At 48.3% G+C, this 25,977-nt stretch overlaps 1 protein-coding gene across 6 annotated transcripts in view; it reads left to right on the forward strand.

Moving 5' to 3' along the window:
- Positions 1-25,146, forward strand: part of ZFTRAF1 (zinc finger TRAF-type containing 1) — a 44,417-nt gene extending 19,271 nt beyond the window's left edge. For 2 of the 6 annotated variants that reach the window (XM_063921043.1, XM_063921041.1), the window contains exons 2-4: positions 21,378-21,616; positions 22,472-22,683; positions 24,526-25,146. In XM_063921043.1, the coding sequence (XP_063777113.1) occupies positions 21,396-21,616; positions 22,472-22,683; positions 24,526-24,917 (825 nt within the window). In that variant the 5' untranslated portion in view covers positions 21,378-21,395 and the 3' untranslated portion in view covers positions 24,918-25,146. Of the gene's footprint in view, positions 1-21,377; positions 21,617-22,471; positions 22,684-22,796; positions 22,844-24,398; positions 24,443-24,525 lie in introns of all 6 variants that reach the window. The other 4 variants (XM_063921047.1, XM_063921042.1, XM_063921044.1 and 1 more) reach the window with 4 other exon arrangements.
- Positions 25,147-25,977: the final 831 nt, after the last annotated feature.

Here is a 25,977-nt window from a genome sequence, read left to right on the forward strand (position 1 = left end):
CAGAATCAGAGGAATTGAATGACGTGTGTGATGAAGCGTGGGTTAACCCAGATAGAAAACTGCTAATTTCTAAGAAGTTATTGGCATTATACCCTTTCCCACCAGAGGTTAGGACGCGCTGGGAAACACCCCCTAGGGTGGATAAGGCGCTCACACGTTTATCAAAGCAAGTGGCGTTGCCGTCTCCTGATACGGCCGCCCTCAAGGATCCAGCGGATAGGAGGCTGGAAACTAACCTGAAAAGTATATACACTCATACTGGTGTTATACTGCGACTGGCAATAGCCTCAGCCTGGATGTGCAGTGCTGGGGTAGTGTGGTTGGATTCCCTGACTGAAAATATTGATACCCTGGATAGGGACAGTATTTTATTGACTCTAGAGCAATTAAAGGATGCGTTTCTTTATATGCGAGATGCTCAGAGGGATATTTGTACTCTAGCATCAAGAGTAAGTGCGATGTCCATATCTGCCAGAAGAAGTTTATGGACGCGACAGTGGTCAGGTGATGCGGATTCCAAAAGGCATATGGAAGTGTTGCCATATAAAGGAGAGGAATTATTTGGGGTCGGTCTATCGGATCTGGTGGCCACGGCAACTGCCGGCAAATCCACTTTTTTACCTCAGACCCCCTCCCAACAGAAAAAGACACCGTCTTTTCAGCCGCAGTCCTTTCGCTCCTATAAAAACAAGCGAGCAAAAGGACAGTCTTATCTGCCGCGAGGCAGGGGAAAGGGTAAGAGAGGGCAGCAAGCAGCCCCTGCCCAGGACCAGAAGCCCGCCCCGGGTTCTACAAAGCCATCAGCATGACGCTGGGGCTTTACAAGCGGACTCAGGAGCGGTGGGGGGTCGACTAAAGATTTTCAGCAATCAGTGGGCTCGCTCACAGGTGGACCCGTGGATCCTGCAGATAGTATCTCAGGGTTACATGTTGGAGTTCGAAAGGTCTCCCCCTCGCCGGTTCCTAAAGTCTGCTTTACCAACGTCTCCCTCAGAAAGGACGACGGTATTGGAAGCCATTCACAAGCTGTATTCTCAGCAGGTGATAGTCAAGGTACCCCTCCTACAACAGGGAAAGGGGTATTATTCCACACTATTTGTGGTACCGAAGCCGGACGGTTCGGTAAGACCTATTCTAAATCTGAAATCCTTGAACCTGTACATACAGAAATTCAAGTTCAAGATGGAGTCACTCAGAGCAGTGATAGCGAATCTGGAAGAAGGGGACTTCATGGTGTCCCTGGACATAAAAGATGCTTATCTGCATGTCCCAATTTACCCCTCACACCAAGGGTATCTCAGGTTCGTGATACAAGACTGTCATTATCAGTTTCAAACGCTGCCGTTTGGTTTGTCCACGGCCCCTCGGGTCTTTACCAAGGTAATGACCGAAATGATGGTTCTTCTACGAAGAAAAGGCGTATTAATTATCCCTTACTTGGACGATCTCCTGATAAGGGCAAAGTCCAGAGAACAGCTGGAAGTCGGTGTAGCACTAACCCAAGTAGTGCTTCAGCAACACGGGTGGATTCTGAATCTTCCAAAATCTCAATTGACCCCGACAACACGTCTGCTGTTCCTGGGAATGATTCTGGACACGGTTCAGAAAAAGGTGTTTCTCCCGGAGGAGAAAGCAAGGGAGTTATCCGAACTGGTCAGGAACCTCCTAAAACCAGGAACTGTGTCAGTACATCAATGCACAAGAGTCCTGGGAAAGATGGTGGCTTCTTACGAAGCAATTCCATTCGGCAGATTCCATGCACGAACATTTCAGTGGGATCTGCTGGACAAATGGTCCGGATCGCATCTGCACATGCATCAGCGGATAACACTGTCACCAAGAACAAGGTTGTCTCTCCTGTGGTGGTTGCAGAGTGCCCATCTGTTAGAGGGCCGCAGGTTCGGCATACAGGACTGGGTCCTGGTGACTACGGATGCCAGCCTACGGGGCTGGGGAGCAGTCACACAGGGAAGAAACTTCCAGGGTGTATGGTCAGACCTGGAGACGTCTCTTCACATAAATATACTGGAGCTAAGAGCGATATACAATGCTCTAAGCTTGGCAAAACCGCTGCTTCAGGGTCAGCCGGTGTTGATCCAGTCGGACAACATCACGGCAGTCGCCCACGTAAACAGACAAGGCGGCACGAGAAGCAGAAGAGCAATGACAGAAGCTGCAAGGATTCTTCGCTGGGCGGAAAATCATGTCATAGCACTGTCAGCAGTGTTCATCCCGGGAGTGGACAACTGGGAAGCAGACTTCCTCAGCAGACACTACCTTCACCCGGGAGAGTGGGGACTTCATCCGGAAGTTTTCCACATGATTGTGAACCGTTGGGAAAAACCAAAGGTGGATATGATGGCGTCTCGCCTCAACAAAAAACTGGACAGATATTGCGCCAGGTCAAGAGACCCTCAAGCAATAGCTGTGGACGCTCTGGTAACACCATGGGTGTACCAGTCAGTGTATGTGTTTCCTCCTCTGCCTCTCATACCAAAGGTACTGAGAATTATTCGGAAAAGGGGAGTAAGAACAATACTAGTGGCTCCGGATTGGCCAAGAAGAACTTGGTATCCGGAACTTCAAGAGATGCTCACGGAGGATCCGTGGCCTCTACCTCTAAGAAGGGATCTGCTTCAGCAGGGACCTTGTATGTTCCAAGACTTACCGCGACTGCGTTTGACGGCATGGCGGTTGAACGCCGGATTCTAAAAGAAAAGGGCATTCCAGAGGAAGTTATTCCTACCTTGATTAAGGCTAGGAAGGAAGTGACCGCACAACATTATCACCGCATTTGGAGAAAATATGTTGCGTGGTGTGAAGCCAAGAAGGCCCCAACGGAAGAATTTCAATTGGGTCGATTCTTACATTTCCTGCAGGCAGGATTGTCTATGGGCCTCAAATTGGGGTCTATTAAAGTTCAAATTTCGGCCTTATCAATCTTCTTCCAGAAGGAATTGGCTTCAGTGCCTGAAGTACAAACTTTTGTCAAGGGTGTACTACATATACAACCCCCAATAGTGCCTCCAGTGGCACCGTGGGATCTAAACGTAGTTTTGGATTTTCTCAAATCTCATTGGTTTGAGCCTCTCAAATCTGTAGATTTGAAGTATCTTACATGGAAAGTAACCATGCTACTGGCCCTGGCTTCAGCCAGGAGAGTTTCAGAGTTGGCGGCTTTATCGTACAAAAGCCCATATCTGATTTTCCATTCGGACAGGGCAGAACTGCGGACACGTCCTCATTTTCTCCCTAAGGTGGTTTCGGCTTTTCACTTGAACCAGCCTATTGTGGTGCCTGCGGCTACTAGCGACTTGGAGGACTCCAAGTTACTGGACGTTGTCAGAGCATTAAAAATATATATTTCAAGGACAGCTGGAGTCAGAAAATCTGACTCGTTGTTTATATTGTATGCACCCAACAAGATGGGTGCTCCTGCGTCTAAGCAGACGATTGCGCGTTGGATCTGTAGCACAATCCAACTTGCACATTCTGTGGCAGGCCTGCCACAGCCTAAATCTGTAAAGGCCCACTCCACAAGGAAGGTGGGCTCATCTTGGGCGGCTGCCCGAGGGGTCTCGGCATTACAACTTTGCCGAGCAGCTACGTGGTCAGGGGAGAACACGTTTGTAAAATTTTACAAATTTGATACTCTGGCTAAGGAGGACCTGGAGTTCTCTCATTCGGTGCTGCAGAGTCATCCGCACTCTCCCGCCCGTTTGGGAGCTTTGGTATAATCCCCATGGTCCTTACGGAGTCCCCAGCATCCACTTAGGACGTTAGAGAAAATAAGAATTTACTTACCGATAATTCTATTTCTTGTAGTCCGTAGTGGATGCTGGGCGCCCATCCCAAGTGCGGATTGTCTGCAATACTGGTACATAGTTATTGTTACAAGAATCGGGTTATTATTATTGTTGTGAGCCATCTTTTCAGAGGCTACTTCGTTTGTTATCATACTGTTAACTGGGTTCAGATCACAGGTTGTACAGTGTGATTGGTGTGGCTGGTATGAGTCTTACCCGGGATTCAAGATCCTTCCTTATTGTGTACGCTCGTCCGGGCACAGTACCTAACTGAGGCTTGGAGGAGGGTCATGGGGGGAGGAGCCAGTACACACCATGTGATCCTAAAAGCTTTCTTTAGATGTGCCCTGTCTCCTGCGGAGCCGCTATTCCCCATGGTCCTGACGGAGTCCCCAGCATCCACTACGGACTATGAGAAATAGAATTATCGGTAAGTAAATTCTTATTGTTACCCCCACCCCGTATACGTCGCAGTCCAGAATTACACCCATGTTACCCCCACTCCCGTATATATGTCACAGTCCAGAATTACACATGTTACCCCCACCCCGTATACGTCGCAGTCCAGAATTACACCCATGTTACCCCTGTATAAGTCACAGTCTAGAATTACATACATTACCCCTACCCCTGTATACGTCACAGTCCAGAATTATACCCATGTTACCCCCACCCCGTATATATGTCACAGTCCAGAATTACACGTTACCCCCACCCTGTATACGTCGCAGTCCAGAATTACACCCATGTTACCCCTGTATAAGTCACAGTCTAGAATTACATACATTACCTCTACCCCCCTGTATACTTCACAGTCCAGAATTATAACCATGTTACCCCTACCCCTGTATACGTCACAGGCCAGAATTATACCCATGTTACCCCTACCACTGTATACTTCACAGTCCAGAATTACACCCATGTTACCCCCACCCCGTATATATGTCACAGTCCAGAATTACACATGTTACCCCCACCCCGTATACGTCGCAGTCCAGAATTACACCCATGTTACCCCTGTATAAGTCACAGTCCAGAATTACACCCATGTTACCCCTGTATAAGTCACAGTCCAGAATTACACACGTTACCCCTACCTCTGTATACGTCACAGTCCAGAATTACACCCATGTTACCCCTGTATACGTCACAGTCCAGAATTACACCCATGTTACCCCTGTATAAGTCACAGTCCAGAATTACACCCATGTTACCCCTGTATAAGTCACAGTCCAGAATTACACACGTTACCCCTACCTCTGTATACGTCACAGTCCAGAATTACACCCATGTTACCCCTGTATACGTCACAGTCCAGAATTACACCCATGTTACCCCCATATACGTCACAGTCCAGAATTATACCCACATTACCCCAAACCCCTATATGCCACAGTCCAGAGTTACACCCACATTACCCCCACCCCCTATATGTCACAGTCAAGAATTACAGCCATGTTTCCCTTACCCTGTATATGTCACGGTCCAGAATTATACCCACATTACCCACACCCCCTATATGTCACAGTCCAGAATTATACCCATGTTACCCCTACCCCTGTATACGTCACAGGCCAGAATTATACCCATGTTACCCCTACCCCGTATACATCACAGGCCAGAATTATACCCATGTTATCCCTACCCCCGTATATGTCACAGGTCATAATTATACCCACATTACCCCTACCCCCATATACGCCACAGTCCAGAATTATACCCACATTACCCCTGCCCCTTATATGTCACAGTCCAGAATTACACACGGTACCCTACCCCATTATACGTCACAGTCCAGAATTACACCCATGTTACCCCTACCCCCGTATACGTCACAGTCCAGAATTATACCCACATTACCCACACCCCCTGTATGTCACAGTCCAAAATTACACAAGTTACCCCTACCCCGTATACATCAGTCAAGAATTACCCCCACCCCCTATATGTCAAAGTCCAGAATTACACACGTTACCCCTACCCCCTATATGTCAGTCTAGAATTACACCCATGTTCCCCCTACCCCCGTATACGTCACAGTCCACAATTAAACCCACATTACCCACACCCCCTATATGTCACAGTCCAGAATTACACCCACATTACCCCATCCCCCTATATGTCACAGTCCAGAATTACACCCACATTATCCCCACCCCCGTATACGTCACAGTCCAGAATTATACCCACATTACCCCCACCCCCTATACGTCACAGTCCAGAATTATACCCACATTACCCCCACCCCCTATACGTCACAGTCCAGAATTATACCCACATTACCCCCACCCCCTATATGTCACAGTCCAGAATTACACACTACCATACCCCCGTATACGTCACAGTCCAGAATTACACCCATGTTACCCCTACCCCGTATACGTCACAGTCCAGAATTATCCCCAGCTCCTCTGTGTTACAGTCCAGAATTACACCCATGTTACCACTAACCCCGTATACATCACAGTCCATAATTATACCCACATTACCCACACCCCCTATATGTCACAGTCCAGAATTACACCCACATTACCCCCACCCCCTATATGTCGCAGTCCAGATTTATACCCAAGTTACCCCTACCCCCGTATACGTCAGTCCATAATTATACCCACATTACCCACACCCTCTATATGTCACAGTCCAAAATTACACACGTTACCCCTAACGCCGTATACGTCAGTCAAGAATTACCCCCAGCCACTCTGTCACAGTCCAGAATTACACCCATGTTACTCCTACCCCGTATATGTCACAATCCAGAATTACCCCCACCCCCTATGTCACAGTCCAGAATTACACCCATGTTACCCCTACCCCCGTATACGTCACAGTCCAGAATTATACCTACATTACCCCCACCACCTATAGGTCACAGTCCAGAATTATACCCACATTATGCCCACTCCCTATGTCTCAGTCCAGATTTATACCCAAGCTACCCCTACCCCCGTATACGTCACAGTCCAGAATTATACCCACATTACCCCCACCCCCTAAATGTCACAGTCTAAAATTACATACGTTACCCCTAACACCGTATACCTCCGAGTCAAGAATTACCCCCACACCCTATATGTCAAAGTCCAGAATTACACACGTTACCCCCACCCCCTATATGTCAGTCCAGAATTACACCCATGTTACCCCTACCCCGTATACGTCACAGTCCAGAATTACACCCATATTACCCCTACCTCCGTATAAGTCACAGTCCAGAATTACACCACCCCCTATATGTCACAGTCCACAATTAAACCCACATTACCCACACCCCCTATATGTCACAGTCCAGAATTACACCCACATTACCCCATCCCCCTATATGTCACAGTCCAGAATTACACCCACATTATCCCCACCCCCGTATACGTCACAGTTCAGAATTACACCCACATTACCCCTACCCTGTGTACATCATAGTCCAGAATTATACCCACATTACCCCTACCCCTCTATACGTCACTGCACAGAATTATACCCATTACCGCCCGTTTACATCACAGGCCAGAGTTATAACCGTTACCTATCCCCTATATGTCATAGCTGAGTTATACCCGTTGCCCCTCCATTATACGTCACAGCCCAGAGTTATACACGTTATCCCGCCTGTGGCAGGAGACCCTGGTGGCCACATGGTTAATGGCTGCCGCGGCACTGAAGGGGTTAACCCTCAGCTGCCGGCGACATTTTCCAGGACAATGGGTGCTTGGCGCCACTTTTAAAATGCATTGGCGCTAGGTGCCATCTTTAAATTTATTGGGCGCTAGGCACTGTTTAGTTAAAAAATGTTTTAAAATGTGTTTTGATGTGCCATGTCCCCGGACCTATCCAGCGGCCGCTGTGATGTGTTACCCCCCACTGTGCTGCGCCGGCGGCGAAGAGGGCTCCGCTCCCAGCATCAACGCTCTGTGCTAACCGCTGCGAAGCCTCTGCAGCCGGGAGATTAGCTCCCGCAGCAGCGCTGTGTAGGTGCTGGCGCCTCAGCGCGATGCAGGTGGCCAGCCGTGGCAGCCTGGATGAGATTCCCAGGCTGCTGCGCTGCCGGGGAGTGTGCCGCTCATGGGGGACCGGGCTAGCCGTCCCCTTATACGGCGGAGGTGTGTGTAGGATGCTGAGCACTGGGGTCCAGCGCCTTAGTGCTACAGAGCCACGGGCTGCCAGGCTACAGAAGGGGGGTGTGCCACACGCAGTGGCGAGGCCAATTAGTGAGTGCCGCACTGGGGGGACAGGGAGAGCCAGCTGCCTAAACCACAGTGGCAGGCATTGTCCAGGCAGGAGGACAGGGGAAGCCAGCCCCTTACCTCCAGCACTGAGAGAGCCCTAGCAGCCAGGCTAAGGGAGCTGAGCGCTGGGCACAGTAAAGCAAGAAAACAATGTGTACAGCAAAAAAAAATATATTGTGTGGTGAGGCACTGCAGTGCCTGGGTATGCCATGGCACAGGCTCAGTATGTATTTTAAACAGATATATGTGAAGTGGATTTCATGTAAAATGCACTTACTGGTTGTTGTGTACCAGGAGGGTGGAATCAATGGCTGTGCAGGCTGTTGGATTCCTCCAGGCCTTTTCCCCAAAAACAGAATGCCTTCTCCTCTAGCCTTCCACATAAAAATAGCATGGGGAGAGAGAGGAGAAGCTCAGCTTCCCAACAAGCTAAGTGGTTTTCTGGAGCTCCATAGGGATCACCGTGGTGAGCAGGAAACCCTGACCAGGGATCTGGGCTGCCCATCTCTAGAGCCCAAATCCAGGCTGCAGATGGTGTGCTAGGTCCCGGGCATATTCCTGGAAGTAAGTTTAGGCGGGAAAACTTCCCACAGCCCAGACTGAATGTCAGTGGAGCGGATACCAGTCCTACAGGATGGGACGATCAAAGGAGAGTGACCACTCCTCACTGTCCATAGAGGACAAGGGTAGCTCTGCATGTGACCAAGGCATGCACAGCACATGGGTAAACAGTGATTTGTGTAAACGACAGGGTGGACTTACCCCCTGTGGTACTGTGTGGAAAATGGACATAAAAAGGAGGCATGTGAGCCTCCAGAGGTGTATTATACCATTTTCACTGCTGTAAACATCTACTGTATTGCTGAGTTCTTTTGCCTCAAGATGACCGCTTTATCTTGTGACCTGCAGGGCTAGGTGAAACCTAGCTCAGTTTTCTGGCTGTCCAGGGTGCACCCAGCATCCCCAAGCTCCGCCTTTCCCCTGCTACCGTGCTGTGCTTAGGCAAGCGATGATTGGGGCTTCGCCAACACCACACGGGTGGTAAGACAGCGTGTTGATGCATACATAACAGAACCAGGGTTCCAGACGCCATGGCATATAGGAGTCTGGTGGTGGAAACATAGTACCCACCCACTGCGCAGTGGTTGGAGTCAGTAACAGGCGGCTACTGATGGTAAGCGAGAATACCCTAATTGGCCAGGTCCCGTGGGACCTAAAACTCCATTCTGTGACTTGGGACGGGATGCGAAGTGGTGAGGGCTTTCATACAGGACCATCTGGTCACACCGCCCCTATACCTCACAGTCCAGAATACCCGTTACTCTCCCATATACATCACAGCCCAGATTACCTGTTACCCTCCCCTTTACATCACAGCCGAGTTATACACGTTACCCCTCCATTAAACGTCACAGCCCACTGTTATAACCGTTAATCCACCCCTATACGTCACAACTCAGAATACCTATTACCTTCCCTTAATTGTTACAGTCCAGAGTTATACCCGTTACCCCTCCATTATACGTCACAGCCCAGAGTTATATCCGTTACCTCTCCCCCTATACATCACAGGCCAGAATTGTATCCATTACCCTGCCCGTCTTTGTCACATCTCAGGGTACTTTATAAAGGCGGTGTTTGGGCAACAGAGCATATAAACTGGGAATGTTCCTCGTCCTGTATGGACTGACGCACAGCAGCTGAGAACCTGTAATGATGTCACTATAAAGCAACAATTAATCCTTCCTAACAAATAAAAAAAATCCTCCTATTCCATAGGTAATGTTATATGTACATAGTATTGGCTCCCCATGTGGGTGGTAACTCGGCACCAGCGGGGAAGATGTGTTCAGTCTGGAGAAGTGATAAAGTGGAAGGGGATAACACACCAGCCAATCAGCTGCTGTCAAGTGACAGGTTGGGTTTAAAAAAGGCCAGGAGCTGACTGGCTGGTGCGTTATTTTCTTCCTCTTTTCCAGGCTTAATATATCTGCCCCAATGTCTCTTACTGGTTTCTAGCACATTCTCTTACAGATACAGCATTGTGCTTTATGTGGGAGCCTGTGTGAAATTAAAATGACTGGAAGTTTCATGAAGATTAGTGTCCATGGAATGAGTAATGGTGTTGGTACTTTGTTATAAGAGAGGGTAAAGACATGGATAGAGGAAAGTGACCATGACCCATGAGGAAATCATCCACCGGCTGTTGGTGCCTACTTGACATTCGTTACATGCAGTTATTGATCCGAGTAGAAAACACCCCATTTGTTCCCCAAATTCATAATATGCATATCAGCAGTGCCCCCAATTCATAGTATTCATCTCAGCGGTACCTCCAATTCATAATATGCCTACCAGCAGTGCTCCCAATTCATAATATTCATCTCAGCGGTGCCTCCAATTCATAATATGCCTACCAGCGGTGTTCCCAATTTTTAATATGCCTTCCATTGTTGCTCCCAATTAATAATATGCCTACCAGTGGTGTCCCCAATTCATCATATGCCTTCCAGCATTGCCCCCAATTCATCATATGCCTCCCAGCGTTGCCCCCAATTAATATGCCTACCAGCGGTGCCCCCAAATCATAAATGCCTCCCAGCTCTGCCTCCAATTAATATGCCTCCTTTTAGTGCTCCCCACTTCATAATATGCCTCCTAACGGTACCCCCTATTCTAAATATGCCTCCCAGGAGTGCCTCCAATACTAAATCTTCCAGCGGTGCCCCCTAATTCAAACTATGCCTCCCAGCAGTGCTCCCAATTCATAATATGCCTCCCAGCTGTGCTCCAATTCATAATATGCCTCCTAGCTGTACCCCCAATTCATAATATGCCTCCCAGCAGTACCCCAATTTATAATATGCCTCTCAGTGGTTCCCCACTTCATAATATGCATGCATGCGTCTGGCATAGCCTTACAATACATGGAAAGGATCGTGCTTATATAGACATCTAACCCGGACACATTTTAATATTCTATGACACTAGGAATAATTACTTTCAATTGCAGTCAATCGCATAGAGTGGAGAGGGTGATTTTACTGTCTGAAGCAGTGATGTGCGGTTGGGTGAGGCAGAGCCTTTCCTGTCATACTAACGTTTGCACCAGAGTTTTTACTGTATATATAAAATACAAAGAATATGTTTGACATATCTTTTTTTCTATTATTATAATAATTTTAATAGCCAAAATTCTGCAGTAAAAATAAGAATTTACTTACCGATAATTCTATTTCTCGGAGTCCGTAGTGGATGCTGGGGTTCCTGAAAGGACCATGGGGAATAGCGGCTCCGCAGGAGACAGGGCACAAAAAGTAAAGCTTTAGGATCAGGTGGTGTGCACTGGCTCCTCCCCCTATGACCCTCCTCCAAGCCTCAGTTAGGTACTGTGCCCGGACGAGCGTACACAATAAGGAAGGATTTATGAATCCCGGGTAAGACTCATACCAGCCACACCAATCACACTGTACAACCTGTGATCTGAACCCAGTTAACAGTATGATAACAGCGGAGCCTCTGAAAAGATGGCTCACAACAATAATAACCCAATTTTTGTAACTATGTACAAGTAATGCAGATAATCCGCACTTGGGATGGGCGCCCAGCATCCACTACGGACTCCGAGAAATAGAATTATCGGTAAGTAAATTCTTATTTTCTCTATCGTCCTAGTGGATGCTGGGGTTCCTGAAAGGACCATGGGGATTATACCAAAGCTCCCAAACGGGCGGGAGAGTGCGGATGACTCTGCAGCACCGAGTGAGAGAACTCCAGGTCCTCCTTAGCCAGGGTATCAAATTTGTAGGATTTTACAAACGTGTTTGCCCCTGACTAAATAGCCGCTCGGCAAAGTTGTAAAGCCGAGACCCCTCGGGCAGCCGCCCAAGATGAGCCCACCTTCCTTGTGGAATGGGCATTTACATATTTTGGCTGTGGCAGGCCTGCCACAGAATGTGCAAGCTGAATTGTATTACACATCCAACTAGCAAAAGTCTGCTTAAAAGCAAGAGCACCCAGTTTGTTGGGTGCATACAGGATAACAGCAAGTCAGTTTTCCTGACTCCAGCCGTCCTGGAACCTATATTTTCAGGGCCCTGACCACATCTAGCAACTTGGAGTCCTCCAAGTCCCTAGTAGGCGCAAGACACCACAATAAGCTGGTTCAGGTGAAACACTGACACCACCTTAGGGAGAGAACTGGGGACGAGTCCGCAGCTCTGCCCTGTCCGAATGGACAAACAGATATGGGCTTTTTTGAGAAAAAAACCACCAATTTGACACTCGCCTGGTCCAGGCCAGGTCCAAGAGCATGTTCAATTTTCATGTGAGATGCTTCAAATCCACAGATTTGACTGGTTTTAAACCAATGTGTTTTGAGGAATCCCAGAACTACGTTGAGATCCCACAGTGCCACTGGAGGCACAAAAGGGGGTTGTATATGCAATACTCCCTTGACAAACTTCTGGACTTCAGGAACTGAAGCCAATTCTTTCTGGAACAAAAATCGACAGGGCCGAAATTTGAACCTTAATGGACCCCAATTTGAGGCCCATAGACACTCCTGTTTGCAAGAAATGCAGGAATCGACCGAGTTGAAATTTCTTCGTGGGGCCTTCCTGGCCTCACACCACGCAACATATTTTCGCCACATGTGGTGATAATGTTGTGCGGTCACCTCCTTTCTGGCTTTGACCAGGGTAGGAATGACCTCTTCCTGAATGCCTTTTCCCTTAGGATCCGGCGTTCCACCGCCATGCCGTCAAACGCAGCTGCGGTAAGTCTTGGAACAGACATGGTACTTGCTGAAACAAGTCCCTTCTTAGCGGCAGAGGCCATAAGTCCTCTGTGAGCATCTCTTGAAGTTCCGGGTACCAAGTCCTTCTTGGCCAATCCGGAGCCATGAGTATAGTTCTTACTCCTCTACGTCTTATAATTCTCAGTACCTTAGGTATGAAAAGCAGAGGATGGAACACATACACCGACTGGTACACCCACGGTGTTACCAGAACGTCCACAGCTATTGCCTGAGGGTCTCTTAACCTGGCGCAATATCTGTCCCGTTTTTTGTTCAGACGGGACGCCATCATGTCCACCTTTGGTAATTCCCAACGGTTTACAATTATGTGGAAAACTTCCCCATGAAGTTCCCACTCTGCCGGGTGGAGGTCGTGCCTACTGAGGAAGTCTGCTTCCCAGTTTCCATTCCCGGAATGAAACACTGCTGACAGTGCTATCACATGATTTTCCGCCCAGCGAAAAGTCCTTGCAGTTTTTGCCACTGCCCTCCTGCTTCTTGTGCCGCCCTGTCTATTTACGTGGGCGACTGCCGTGATGTTTTATCCCACTGGATCAATACCGGCTGACCTTGAAGCAGAGGTCTTGCTAAGCTTAGAGCATTATAAATTTACCATTAGCTATATTTATGTGGAGAAAAATCTCCAGACTTGATCACACTCCCTGGAAATTTTTTCCTTGTGTGACTGCTCCCCAGCCTCTCGGGCTGGCCTCCGTGGTCACCAACATCCAAACTGAATGCCGAATCTGCGGCCCTCTAGAAGATGAGCACTCTGTAACCACCACAGGAGAGACACCCTTGTCCTTGGATATAGGGTTATCCGCTGATGCATCTGAAGATGCGATCCGGACCATTTGTCCAGCAGATCCCACTGAAAAGTTCTTGCATGAAATCTGCCGACTGGAATTGCTTCGAAGGAAGTCACCATTTTTTTTACCATGGTCCTTGTGCAATGATGCACTGATTTTAGGAGGTTCCTGACTAGCTCGGATAACTCCCTGGCTTTCTCTTCCGGGAGAAACACCTTTTTCTGGACTGTGTCCAGAATCATCCCTAAGCACAGGAGACTTGTTGTCGGGATCAGCTGCGATTTTGGAATCTTTAGAATCCACCCCTGCTGTTGTAACAGTATCCGAGATAGTGCTACTCCGACCTCCAACTGTTCCCTGGACTTTGCCCTTATCAGGAGATCGTCCAAGTAAGGGATAATTAAGACGCCTTTTCTTCGAAGAAGAACCATCATTTCGGCCATTACCTTGGTAAAGACCCGGGGTGCCGTAGACAATCCAAACGGCAGCGTCTGAAACTGATAGTGACAGTTCTGTACCACGAACCTGAGGTACCCTTAGTGATAAGGGCAAATTTGGGACATGGAGGTAAGCATCCCTGATGTCTCGGGACACCAGATAGTCCCCTTCTTCCCGGTTCGTTATCACTGCTCTGAGTGACTCCATCTTGATTTGAACCTTTGTAAGTGTTCAAATTTTTTTAGATTTAGAATAGGTCTCACCTAGCCTTCTGGCTTCAGTACCACAATATAGTGTGGAATAATACCCCTTTTCTTGTTGTAGGAGGGGTAATTTAATTATCACCTGCTGGGAATACAGCTTGTGAATTTTTTCCCATACTGCCTCCTTGTCGGAGGGAGACTTGGTAAAGCAGACTTCAGGAGCCTGCGAAGGGGAAACGTCTCGACATTCCAAACTGTACCCCTGGGATACTACTTGTAGGATCCAGGGGTCCTGTACGGTCTCAGCGTCATGCTGAGAGCTTGTCAGAAGCGGTGGAACGCTTCTGTTCCTGGGAATGGGCTGCCTGCTGCAGTCTTCTTCCCTTTCCTCTATCCCTGGGCAGATATGACTCTTATAGGGACGAAAGGACTGAAGCTGAAAAGACGGTGTCTTTTTCTGCAGAGATGTGACTTAGGGTAAAAACGGTGGATTTTCCAGCAGTTGCCGTGGCCACCAGGTCCGATGGACCGACCCCAAATAACTCCTCTTCCTTTATACGGCAATACACCTTTGTGCCGTTTGGAATCTGCATCACCTGACCACTGTCGTGTCCATAAACATCTTCTGGCAGATATGGACATCGCACTTACTCTTGATGCCAGAGTGCAAATATCCCTCTGTGCATCTCGCATATATAGAAATACATCCTTTAAATGCTCTATAGTCAATAAAATACTGTCCCTGTCAAGGGTATCAATATTTTTAGTCAGGGAATTCGACCAAGCCACCCCAGCTCTGCACATCCAGGCTGAGGCGATCGCTGGTCGCAGTATAACACCAGTATGTGTGTATATACTTTTTATGATATTTTTCCAGCCTCCTGTCAGCTGGCTCCTTGAGGACGGCCCTATCTATAGACGGTACCGCCACTTGTTCTGATAAGCGTGTGAGCGCCTTATCCACCCTAAGGGGTGTTTCCCAACGCGCCCTAACTTCTGGCGGGAAAGGGTATACCGCCCATATTTTCTATCGGGGGGAACCCACGCATCATCACACACTTCATTTAATTTATCTGATTCAGGAAAAACTACGGTAGTTTTTTCACATCCCACATAATACCCTCTTTTGTGGTACTTGTAGTATCAGAAATATGTAACACCTCCTTCATTGCCCTTAACGTGTGGCCCTAATAAGGAATACGTTTGTTTATTCACCGTCGACACTGGATTCAGTGTCCCTGTCTGTGTCTGTGTCGACCGACTAAAGTAAACGGGCGTTTTAAAACCCCTGACGGTGTTTTTGAGACGTCTGGACCGGTACTAATCGTTTGTCGGCCGTCTCATGTCGTCAACCGACCTTGGCGCGTGTTGACATTATCACGTAATTCCCTAAATAAGCCATCCATTCCGGTGTCGACTCCCTAGAGAGTGACATCACCATTACAGGCAATTGCTCCGCCTCCTCACCAACATCGTCCTCATACATGTCGACACACACGTACCGACACACAGCACACACACAGGGAATGCTCTGATAGAGGACAGGACCCACTAGCCCTTTGGAGAGACAGAGGGAGAGTTTGCCAGCACACACCAAAAACGCTATAATTATATAGGGACAACCTTATATAAGTGTTTTCCCTTATAGCATCTTTTTTATATATTTCTAACGCCAAATTAGTGCCCCCCCTCTCTGTTTTAACCCTGTTTCTGTAGTGCAGTGCAGGGGAGAGCCTGGGAGCCTTCCCTCCAGCCTTTCTGTGAGGGAAAATGGCGCTGTGTGCTGAGGAGATAGGCCCCGCCCCTTTTTCGGCGGCCTCGTCTCCCGCTCTTAACGGATTCTGGCAGGGGTTAAATATCTCCATATAGCCCCCGGAGGCTATATGTGAGGTATTTTTAGCCAAAAAAGGTTTTCATTTGCCTCCCAGGGCGCCCCCCTCCCAGCGCCCTGCACCCTCAGTGACTGCCGTGTGAAGTGTGCTGAGAGGAAAATGGCGCACAGCTGCAGTGCTGTGCGCTACCTTAAGAAGACTGAGGAGTCTTCTGCCGCCGATTCTGGACCTCTTCTCGTTTCAGCATCTGCAAGGGGGCCGGCGGCGAGGCTCCGGTGACCATCCAGGCTGTACCTGTGATCGTCCCTCTGGAGCTAATGTCCAGTAGCCAAGAAGCCAATCCATCCTGCACGCAGGTGAGTTCACTTCTTCTCCCCTAAGTCCCTCGTTGCAGTGATCCTGTTGCCAGCAGGACTCACTGTAAAATAAAAAACCTAAGCTAAACTTTTCTAAGCAGCTCTTTAGGAGAGCCACCTAGATTGCACCCTTCTCGGCCGGGCACAAAAATCTAACTGAGGCTTGGAGGAGGGTCATAGGGGGAGGAGCCAGTGCACACCACCTGATCCTAAAGCTTTACTTTTTGTGCCCTGTCTCCTGCGGAGCCGCTATTCCCCATGGTCCTTTCAGGAACCCCAGCATCCACTAGGACGATAGAGAAAAGTCTATGGCAGATGAGGCAGTGCCTGACCTTGCAATCTTTTCAGCACTTCTCAGATCAAAACTCACAAAATTTCCAGAGTTTTATACTGCTGCACCTGTGTACAATGCCCAGATGTACCCTTTGGCTCATATATTGCGTTTAAATCTGTCTCTGGTGCTAGCCAGTGCCTCCTGAGCCATTTAGCTCACTGCACGTCCCTGGTCTGAAGTGTACTTACCTATACTTATACACAAGGCCTATTTATTGCAGCTATATGAGGAAGATGGACTTGGGTCTGATAATGAAATTGTTTTTACATAAATTCTGTCAGCTAAATGTAGACTGTTTTCCCAACGCTGTGTGACTCTGGCAGGAGAAGCTGGAATGGCCCCCGGCCCAAGACTAGACCCCCGCCAACCCCACCCCCACCAGGAGTGCCCATGCGAGAGCTAACTTACCTTTACAATAAAGGAAATATTATCTGCGCAAACTCCTTAACGGAAATAGTATTTAAATTTGCAGCCGTAGGACAAACCGTTACCCTTAATGGTTGTAGCTTAAAAATAAGAATTCCAGGCGCAATATTTAAATGGAAAAATAAAAGATGAAAAGGAAAAGAAATGGAGAAGACAAAATATAGGAAAGTGCCAGACTGAATAAAATTACAGCGCTTTTATTTAACTCAAATAAAAAATCTTTATGAACACAATAAAACATCAATGTAATCTATTTCCCATGTTAGTCCATCTGAGTATAAATGGATCCACACAGTCACAGCCTAATCGGCTCACAATGTCCTGGGACCTGAATTCCTTGGCCACAAAGGCTCCCAAAATGTAAACAGTGTTCTATATAGTTTAAAAAGGGATGTGCTTTAAAAACATCACATTACGGTCCCATCATTTGTATCATATGTATCTTTGACAATAAGATAGGACCATATACACCCGGTATAATAACAGAGTTATTCCAGATCGTAGTGGGTACTATTTCATTTCCTGTCAGCAAAATGTATGTCAGGTGTACCTTCTATCGTTTACTCTGTCCGCCGGCTCCCCGCCTTAGTCTCCGTTCAGGCTCCCTCCTTGACCTTTACAGACCATTGGTGGATCTGACATACATGCTGGAAGTAAAAGCCCCCCCCTACCGTGTCTCTTCACTGCAGGGTACAGGAGGCTGTCTGTGGAAAAACTCCTGTCCCCTCTGTGGATCGACGTTGCTCTGCACTAATGAGTGGTTCTAAGTAGGAACCAAATGAACATTAACATAAATATCCACACAGGCAGACGTTTGTTAGGAAAACAATTAACCAATTGTGACAGGACGGTCCCGTACGAAAGCACTCGCCGCTTTCGCGTCCCGTTGACTGCGCACAGAATGGAAGGTCAAGTCACACGAGGCCTGACCACATAGGGGATTCCCGCTTACCGTCAGTAACCGCCTGTTACTGACTCCACCCACTGCGTTGTGGGCGGGTTTATGCTGCCACCACCAAACTCCTAACCTGCCGTGGCGTTTGGAACCACGGTTCTGCTCTGTATGTGCCGACGCACTGCCTTACCACAGCTGTGTGGTGCTGACGAATCCCCACTAGCCACTTGCTAGGCCTCTACCGGTAGCTGGCGGAAGGCGGAGCTTGGAGACGTTAGGTGCTTCCCTGGACAGCCCGAGAACGGGGCTAGGTTTGGCCTAACCCTGTAGGTCACAAGATGAAGCAGTCTTCTTGAGGCAATAATGTTTATTTGCTCAATGATAACCTTTAAAAAGGCTCCTCCCTATTGCTAGGGGCAACAGCATACAATCAGATGTTTTCAGCAGAATAAGATGGTATAATACCCAATCCTATGGGCCAACTGCCCTCCTTTTATCCCTCTCCAAGACCCATTACCACAGGGGGTAAGCCCGCCCTGTGGTGCACAACCAATCAATGTTTACCCATGAGCTGTGCATGCCTTGGTCACATGCACAGCTAACATTGTTCCCTATGGACAGTGGGGAGTGGTCGGTCTCCTTTGACTATCCCATCTTGTAGGATCAGGATACGCCCCGGTGCCGTTCAGTCTAGGCTGGGGGGAAGTTTTCCCTCCTAAATCTGACTTCCAGAAACCTGCCCAGGACCCAGCTCACTGCCTGCAGCCTGGATTTGGGCTCCAGAGCTGGGCAGCCTGGCTCCCCGGTCCAGGTTTCTTGGCCACTACGGGTGATCTCCATGGAGCTCCTAGAAACCACTCAGCTTGTTTCATAGCTGAGCTGCTTCTCTTTCTCCCAGTGCCCCTTTGAAGTGTGAGGCTGGATGGGAAAGCATTCCGTTTTTGGGGAAAAGGTCTGGGAGAATCCATCAGCCTGCACAGCCATGGATTCTCCCCTCCTGGGACACACAACAAAGTAAGTGCAATTTACCTTTAAATACATCACATTTAAAACACACTCTACATTCCCCTTTACATATACACTGAGCCTGTGCCCTGCACAGACTCTACATACTCAGGCACTGCAGTGCCTTACAACACACTGTACTTTTTATTATTGGTAACACAATGTCTGGTTTCTTAACTACTGTGCCCAGCGCTCAGCGCTGGGCTTCCCTAGCCCTGCAGCCTGGCTGCTAGGGCTCTCAGTGCTGGAGGTATGGGGCTGGCTTCCCCCATCCTCCAGCCTGCCTGCCACTGGGGTCCAAGGAGCTGGCTCTCCCTGTCCCCCCAGTGTGGCACTAACTCGGTGGCCTCACCGCACAGTGCGGCGCACCCCCCTGATCTGGAGCCCAGCGGCCCGGGACACTTGTCCCGGCCGCTGTGTCTCTGGCTCCTTTGCAGCGCTGAGGTGCCGGGGGCGTAGCTCCCGGACCCCAGCACTCACCACCCTACTCATCCCCTCGCCGCCAGGGAGCCGGCTAGCCCTGTCCCCTGTATGCGGCGCTGGATCTGTGGACTCGCCGCAGCGTCCGGCGGGGAGCCGGGCTGCGGCGCACCCCCCTTGCCGCCTCCGGTCCCCAGCGGCGGCACACACAGAGAGCGCTGCAGCGGGAGCCGAGCTCCCAGCCGCAGCGGCTCACCCTTCTCCGCCCCGACGCGCACACTGCTAGTGCGCCCGGGGCTGCACTGACCGCTGCCGGGAGCGGAGCTCCCGGACTCTGGCGGTCAGCGGCTGCCCTCTCCCCCGGCGCGCACACACTGCTCAGCGCGCCGGGGGGCTGTCCTCACTGCCGTGGTCTCCGGAGAGATCCGGGACCACGGCACACACAAAAGTACATTTTTTTAAACATATTTATAAACACGGCGCTTAGCGCCCACAGTCTTTTAAATATGGCGCCAAGCGCCCATTGTCTTTGAAATGGCGCCGGCACTAGGGGTTAACCCCTTCAGTGCCGCGGCGGCCATTCTCGTGGCTGGGGCCTCTCCGGCCACACCAATAAAGAAAAATAGTAACTCCCACTCTTTGGGAAACATTTTCACAAAGAATAAACATCCATGTCTAGGTAGAAGGCCAACATTAGAGCTTCCCTTTCTACTGCATAGAATAATCTATAACAAATATAGCAGCGTCAGGTTCTATGTTGTGGAAATTGACTCATGTGTGCACACATAGCTTTGCCAATCCAGAATAAGCAGATAACCAGCAGAAATAAGCATTGCACAGACAGCTGAGAACTCTCTTCACCCCAAGTATGCAGCCAGTCTGGTTTCCTGTAATGCGCCTGGTTCTCACATAGGTCACCTGTGATGGGCTGTAACATCAGAGGGAACACATCCTGGCTTATTTGGATTTTCGGTCTCTGCCAATCACAGGTGGTCTGGATGACCACACGTTTCACTGTATAATAGTGGAGGCAGCAGAAGACATCAGGCTGCTCTGTGAGGCCCATCATTCAGGCGTGGGTCAGATTAAACCCCTGCTACTGTAAGACACCTGGTAGCCCCAGTGATAGAGACCACGCTGGGGTATACGCTCAATACACCTACAAAGTAGAAATGTATATAATATATATATATATATATATATATATATATATATCTGGAAGAAACAATTGTCATAAAATAGTAACGATGATGCATATAGAAAATAACCTACAGATGCTCTGAGTCTACTCAGACACAGTAGCATATATAAACATACTCTGCCCTACTAGGTATTACACCTTATAAACGGTTGGGTAGTATATAAGTAGCAACATGACCACAGCTTCACATCTTATAGAACGTTCTGTCCGCGGACGTAAACCCTGTATTGTGAAATCTGGAGCGGAAAAAGTCCTAAAGTTCCTAACTAAACTTTATAACAATCAGTGGAAACATTCCAGCATTGCCGAATCGGGAACAGCACAGTCCCAGATAATTCATCCCAAAGACCAAAAGTGTATGGAATGCCTGCTAATACCCAGCAGCGATGTATCCTGGTTTTTCCAAAGGATCTCTAAATATTTGGCTAACGCTTAACGATCATTAATGCAATTAAACATAGCTAGGCTTTTTGGAGCTTGATTCATTCAGCCAGATCGCAATACCCATAGAAGCCTGAGGAGACTGTCCTGCAGAATGAAACTTGAGGGACTGCAGTAACCCTTATACATGACATTTTGAAGTTCTGTATATGCAGCTCTCCTTAGCCTAATTCTTTCCTTTCCACAGTGCACGAATGGCCACCTGATGTGTGCCGGGTGTTTCATCCATCTCCTGGCCGATGCCCGGCTGAAGGAAGAACAATCTACCTGCCCCAATTGCCGGTGTGAGATCAGCAAGAGCCTGTGCTGTAGGAACCTTGCGGTGGAGAAGGCGGTGAGCGAGCTGCCCTCGGACTGCGGCTTCTGCCTGAAACCTTTCCCTCGCTCCTTGCTGGACAGACATAAGAAGGAGGAGTGCCAGGACCGGTACGGCCATTTCTAGAACTTACTGCTATTTACATACTGTTGACCAAAACCGCCATGTACGTTTTATATGCGTATGTGTCCATGGAGTCGGTATTATTGCCTGTCTGGTTACTTCTAGTATTATTACTTGGGTTGTTTGTTATTTATAGTGATGTGAGCCAGAAGGTAAAGATGGCCCTGCCCCATGAGTTAGCAATCCAAGAGGTGTGGAGAGCACTTGATGTATAAGGGGTTAGAATAACAGCTGGTGGCAGGGAAAGGAACTGTTAGGCAGCAGCATTATCAGCTCCAGTAATATAGCAGTCGTAGGTGCCTGGTATTTCTGTGTAGGTGTTGCTGGCGGGTACAGTGGAATGAGAGACCGAGCGAGGTGGAGACATGAAGAAATTTTACATCTGGTGCTGTCAGCCATAACTGTCCCTCGCTATCTTATGTGGGGCTCATTCATCTGATGCTAGAGAAGTTGCTGCTTTTCATGTTGCTAGTTTACTGTGTAGTTTAATGCTGTAAACGGAACCATGATAGCTGTTCCCCATGTCTTGTGGCAGCTACTGCCATTAAGCAGGCCGCCGGGATCACCTATCATGGGAAACAGCAGTGATAGTTGTGAAATCACTGGGTCCAGCAGCAGAACGGAGATAGTTTTCAGTAGATCTTCTTAGATGTTGCTGATGGTGAAACACGTGGTTGCATTTACTTTCTGCCATAAGTTCCAGCTGTAGGTCACAGTAGGATGTCTACGTTGCTGTATTCCTCAATTACAGACACTTCTACTGTCACTGCAACCTCAGTAGTTTGGAATTTTGGTAGACTGTCTCCATGGCTCATGAAAATGTGTCTGGTTTTTTTCTGCAGAGTAACACAGTGTAAATACAAGCGGATTGGCTGCCCATGGCAAGGTCCATTCCACGAGCTGACTGTGCACGAGTCTGAGTGTTGTCATCCCACCAAGACTGGGAACGAGCTTATGGAGATACTAGATGAGATGGATCAGTCCCACAAGAAGGAGATGCAGTTGTACAACAGCATCTTCGGGCTGCTGAGCTTTGAGAAGATCGGTTACACAGGTAAGGTCTACACCTGGGCCACTTGGCTGTATCGCTGATACGTGTCTGTGGGGCTTTCACTGATTAGATTATACACACCCGTTCTTTGTGCATGTCACTTTTTTGCTTTCCAGGTGACGATAAGGATCTATCTCTCATTCTGCAGCCACTGAAGAGCTTGGTTAGTCCAACATCCCCGCGTTTCATGTTTTATTCTAGGGTAAGAGTCACCAAGGACATGAAGAGGGGCAGCTGTCACTGAGACTCAGCTGCTGATCTTTGTGAAGTGACCCTCAAGTTTCGGTCTCCTTGATGGCATGTAACGCAATAATGTTCTCCATACGCACTGTAGATTTGAGGCAGTGCGTTAAGAGTGTCTGTTATCATTCTTGTTGTCGAGAAGCAGCCCTGAGAAGAAGATGGAGAGATGCCCCATGTATAAAAGCAGGACTGTGCCCCACTTATGCAGGCAGTCTTCCCCCCTGTATCCCATCCCAGTCACCAATTCAGGCCGCTCGGATTATGGATGCCTTTCAGCTTGGTCTGGTGGGAGGTAAGGCAGAACCCTTTTGTTTTGTGCTCCAGCAGCAGGGAAACCACCTGGAAATATCTTACACCCGGGAATGTAGAATTATCACATCTGCTTCGTGATACCACAAGTAGACAGGAGATGGCTGTTAGTAATGGGGGGCTGTGACCTGCGGAGGACCTTTAGTTACAGAGTCTCTCTCCTTGTCTCTCTCTCTCTCCTGGATCTTTCTCTTCTCATTACATTCTGATATCTCTAACCTGCCCACATCGGTCTTCTGTGTCCAGCTCCAGGACAGAGCTCTAGGTAAATAGGGTTTGGACCTGGGCTCCAGTTCTTGGTCATGTCCCAGCAGGCATGTGTTATAGAGGGTGGAGAGGGATTAATAAGCTGCTTGCAGGGACATCAGGTAAGTGTTGACGTCTAGTACAGATGATGAAATATTATGCTCCTTGGAAATAACCTTTAATGTTGTCTTCACCCTTATTACGGATGGACTTTTGTCACATGAGGCCTTGTGTATATTACATAACTGCCTTCGATGGTCTTTGAACATGTCTGTATGATACGTTTTCCACCAGAGGAACACATTGACTGTGAATTACTCCTGTAATGTCTATTCTGGTCCCTTAGGCGGGGACCTCAGCATTGTATGAACCTGCAGTCTGCTTTTTCTAGATCTGTACTGCTAACACATTGGAATAAACTTGCTTTATTTTCTGAACTGGATCTGTCCCGTGTGTTCTTACAAAATGCATTTAAAGTTGTATCAAACAACTCGTGTTGTAAGTTTGGTAACGTCACACAGTTCCACAGCTGAATTGTAGAATACAGTGTAGCCTTGTGTAGTAAAAGATGCAAACGCTTGATGCAACGTGTGAGTTTCTATCCAGGAGCACCAGATGTATGGCGGATGCTTCTTGCGGCTTATTAGTCCTAGAAAATTGTCCAATCAGAAGTCACATTCTGTGTCTCCTAGAGAAGTTCCAAATCAGATGCTCACTTGTGGACTCTGAAGACATCTTCTCCTGTTAGTGAATGTTGCAGTGTATATCTAGCACACAGGTAGCCTCTGTGGCTGGCGTAGGGTTATACTATTGCCAGGTATACTGTAAATGAACCGTGTCTGTATCTGTGTCACACACCATTCACTGCATATGTTTTGTAAAAGTAGTTAGCGCATTCATCTCCCTTTCCCCTTTTTGAGGCAAACCAGTGCAGAAGCAACACGTGAACGTTCGCCGGTATCAGGTAATGTGGTGTAGACGGGGGAATGTACGATGACCTCTTCACACGGTAATTGTTTCTTTCTTCTCCCTCCGCCTTTGTCACAGAAGTCCAGTTCCGGCCGTACAGAACAGACGACTTCATAACCCGCCTGTACTATGAAACCCCACGCTTCACGGTGCTCAACCAGACCTGGGTCCTGAAGGCTCGTGTCAACGACTCAGAGAGGAATCCCAATTTGTCTTGCAAGCGAACCCTCTCCTTCCAGCTCATTCTAAAAAGCAAGATCAACTTCTCCATGGAGTGCTCCTTCCTGCTGCTCAAAGGCCCTTATGACGACGTGAAGATCCACCCCGTTATCTATCACTTTGTGTTCACCACTGAGAATAATGAGACTGAGTATGTACCTCTACCCATCATAGACTCTGTGGAATGTAACAAACTGTTGGCCGCAAAGAACATCAATCTCCGGCTCTTTATATTCCAGATCCAGAAGTGACCCTGACTTACCTCAGCCGGCTTCCTTGTCCAACCTGCGCTTCTAGAGTAGACCTATTTCTTAGCAGAAGGGATGTGGACAGATGGAGGGCTTTCTGTGTTTCTTTTTAATTTGTTTGCTTTTAATTTGTAATTTGCATGTGTATGCTAGATATTTATCCACTCTCTTCCTTGTGTGGGTCCCCCTATCACGCCCTCATTTCAGCGCTTATTAAAGCCTGCCCACGTCCTGCCGCCTCCGTGCCCGCTCTTTATTTTACCGATACACCATTGTTTCTGTTCTTCCTAGTGAACGTCCGTATTTTCAGATCTCCATCTATGAAGGTTTAGGATTCCCACCTGGGATAGGCTTAGTGCGATGTGTGCTGGAGAAGGCCATCCTATAAGTGACCTCTGCCACCATTAAGGACTATTTTCCTCTTATGCTAGACCATATATGTGATATTGGTGTCCATGTGGCTTCCATCTCCCTGACTCCTCTGTATATTCTAGGTTAGTAAATATGCCTGTATTTGCTAACACAGTATGGAGTAATCCTCTTCCCGCCGATAGCACTCCATACTTTATAGTACTGGGCAAAGCACTGTTAATGGATTATTAATCTGGACCTGGCAGGAAAATGATGGAACTCCTGGTGGACAGAAGGTGGTGATATCCACAGTGGGTACAGACAGAAATTTACTTTCATTCCGCAATTTGCAGCAGATAAATAGAATTGTTTTCTGTACGAAACGTTTCATCTACCCTTCAGGCAGGTATCTCCTGCCACAGACGCCCGCAGCCTGGTTACTCCATGCAGCTCTGTGGACAATGTGGCAGGGTCACCGGCCTCCATCTAGAACAGGCCTGGCCAACCTGTGGCTCTCCAGATGTTGTGAAACTACAAATCCCAGCATGCCCTGCTACAGTTTCAGCATTCCCTAGTAGCAAAACTGTGGCAAGGCATGATGGGACTTGTAGTTTTACAACAGCTGGAGAGCCACAGGTTGGCCAGGCCTGATCTAGAACACCATTGTTGCGACATTCCTCACAGTGTGAAAGCAGCTCCACTGCCCGTGTGC

The sequence above is a fragment of the Pseudophryne corroboree genome, chromosome 5 (assembly GCF_028390025.1).
Source record: "Pseudophryne corroboree isolate aPseCor3 chromosome 5, aPseCor3.hap2, whole genome shotgun sequence".
Lineage (NCBI taxonomy): Eukaryota > Metazoa > Chordata > Amphibia > Anura > Myobatrachidae > Pseudophryne > Pseudophryne corroboree.